At 35.2% G+C, this 3,126-nt stretch overlaps 1 protein-coding gene across 1 annotated transcript; it reads right to left on the minus strand.

Moving 5' to 3' along the window:
- Positions 1–2,385: 2,385 nt before the first annotated feature.
- LOC108475234 (uncharacterized) lies at positions 2,386–2,697 on the minus strand. Its single transcript, XM_017777214.1, has one exon. It carries the CDS (start codon positions 2,695–2,697, stop codon positions 2,386–2,388), a length of 312 nt encoding a protein of 103 aa, XP_017632703.1.
- Positions 2,698–3,126: the final 429 nt, after the last annotated feature.

Below are 3,126 nucleotides of genomic sequence, written 5' to 3' on the forward strand. Positions count from 1 at the left end.
TCCAGCTTTTGTCTATTTGAAAAAAAATCGTGAGCTTTTGTTACTTAAAGGCCTGTTTTATTAGAAAACGTGTTTGACATAATTATTTAATTAAAAACATTGTTTATTTACATTTCCTAAATAAACTGAATACTTTGTAGTGGAAATTCTTAGACCATTATACTTTAAAAAAACCAAGTTTGTTTTCTCGAAAATAGTTGGTTGTAGGAAAATAATCATTTTCGGTAAATCGTTTTATCAAATGTCATGCAAATATCCAGAATAAAATCCAAAACCGAGACAGTCCCAAAATGTCCAAATAGTCCAAATTTTACAAAACACTTAATCCAATTTAAAATAGTTAAAGAGTCGAAATACTAGTAAAATCGAGCTCCCGTCGTACCGAATTTCCTAAGTTTGAGGATTACTTTAAAATGTCAGTGAAACTGAGAGTGAGTTTTGAAACTCAATCTATAAAAATAAACTTAACACAGTAAAATACATATCAGACAGATTTATTAGAAACAGATTTATAGCAGAGTAGAGCAGATACAACACATAATCCTACCCCCAGCCGCTACACACCAACTCCGTCTATCCCAACACATTATATGGGTATAAAAACACTCATCCGTCCCTACACATAGCTTAATGTCCACAGGGCACTTTACAGAATAGTTGCAGCTGAGCTGCCAGATTAATAGATGATTTATTGTCTTTGATAGAACCACTTCTTCCACATGTTATTTACAACCCAACCCAGATGCAGATAAAGAGTACAGAAAATATCACACATATTCAAAGCATAATTAAATGTGGCATACCTTTACATGCATAACATAACAAATACGAACCGCATACTTATCATACGTATTCAGATATATTACTCATTTGATGTTTCCATTATTCTTGCAGATAGTAGAATTTGTATCAGCAGAAGTTCAGATTTCATGTCTTATAGTAGATTTAGTTTCATACCAACCCTACGAAAGGCCCATGGTCATTTAGGATGACGTGTATAGCCTTAAGGAAAAATCATGAATTTTAGGCCCACATGCCCATGTAGCTCACACGACCAAAATAGTCTAGTCTATGTGGTCCACATGGCACAAAATAGCCTAGACCGTGTGTTGCACACAGTCTGTCACACGGCCGTGTTTTGCAATGGCCTACCACACAGCCTGGCACACGGCAGTGTAACGTAGATAGTGCCCAATTTTGGCTTTCGCGAATCACTATTTTCGGGTTTTTAGTTACACATCTTGACTAATTCTAATGCGTAAACACCCACAAGGCTTCCGAACCTATATGCATCCATTAAAATCCAAATTAACGACGAACACAAGTGAATTAAAAAATACACCCTCAAATACTTCCTAGAACAAAACCAAACGAACCACTTAGATAAATTCAAAAACATAATAACTCATTACCACAGAATGAATAGCAGCCATACACACGAATTAAATCGTCGGAGGAAAACCCAATGATTCTCGATCTTCTCCTAAACAAGACATCCACAGAAATCATATTCCCAAACCACACTACAACTTTGCCACTCCAAAACCCCTAAATCAAACGAACTTACAAAATCAATAAATTAAAGAAGTACGAAGCCCTACTTACCAAGCCGAATGAAGAAATAAGGGAAAATCCAAATCGCAACAATTCAAACAAACAATTTGTAAGCAAAATCAAAGAGAGAAGCAAAAATAGGGAGTAACCAGAAGAAAAACATCAGAAGGGAATTGCAGAGAAAAAGAAAAAGAACGTGGGAAAAATAGGGGATTTTTAGAAAACAAAAAAAAATTAAAAAAAATGATTTAAACTCCCCACTACCCTCACTAACAACCAAATCCCACAAAATCCGACACACTAATCCTCATCCAACCATCACAGAATTTCAATTCCACCAAACTTTTACTACACAACTGGCACACACATACAAAAATAAAAATTATTGTTATTCGCTCACACGGGGATTTGAACATAATATATTAGGGTAAGCTAACACCTTACCACATGAACCAGCAAGTTCATTCTAACATGAGTTGACAAAAAATATAATATAAGCCAAACAATTAAGGATAAAGCTAGGAACTAAATCAGCAAAATTTTTAAAAGTGATACTTGAACCCAAGACTTCAAATTTACACACAAATCACATAACAACTTAATTAGACACTTATTAATGACAGAATAAAACAAATAAAAAATTCATTTTTTTGGGCGTTACAAATCTTCCCCTTAAAAGAAATTTGAACCCCATAATTTACCTGATTCAAACAAATGCAGATATTGCTGACAAATCGAGACCTCCGGCTCCCATGTGGCTTTCTCTAGGCTATGTTTCCGCTACAGAACCTTAAGTAATGGAACATATTTTCTCCTCAAGACTTTAATGTCTCAATTCAAAATTTGAACTGGCTCCCTCTCAAATGTCAAGTCCGGCATTACCTCAATCTCCTCAATAGAAACAATATAAGGCGGGTCAGACCGATACCGCCTCAACATGGAAACATGGAACATATCATGAATACGGTTCACCTCTGGAGGTAGCTCTAATTGATAGGCGATCGGACCCACACATTTCAAAATCCGATAAGACCCAATGAACCTAGTGCTCAACTTGCCCTTATATCTAAACTGTAAAACTTTCTTCCATGAGGATATCTTAAAGAAAACATAATCACCTGTAGAATACTCGATGTCCCTCATTTTCAGATCTACATATGATTTCTGTCTATCAAAACCCACCTGTCGAAACCCTTTTTTTTTATTTTGAAAACAATAGGGATCGACTTTTAAAACCAAAATGTGGAGTCGCCACCAATCTTTTTATTTAGGTGTGATTGGATCACCTAATAAGACATTTTAAATCAATTTTGGTCTACACAAATTCAAAAGCGAGTTCGGGAGTCGGTTACGTATGAGGAAGGGTTAGCACCCTCACTACGCCCAAAAATTGGTACCAAATTGATTCGATGCTATCCTTATATCAAAAGTTTTAAAAGAAAAGATTTTTCGAAGTATGAAAAAAAAATGTTTGAATAGCTCAAATTAGTGGTCAAAAATCTTTCATTTCAAAGATATGCGGTTTCATACCCAGTACAATTGGATACGATCCCTTATACCTTTAAGATGTGA

This window comes from Gossypium arboreum, chromosome 3, assembly GCF_025698485.1.
Source record: "Gossypium arboreum isolate Shixiya-1 chromosome 3, ASM2569848v2, whole genome shotgun sequence".
Taxonomy (NCBI): Eukaryota; Viridiplantae; Streptophyta; class Magnoliopsida; order Malvales; family Malvaceae; genus Gossypium; species Gossypium arboreum.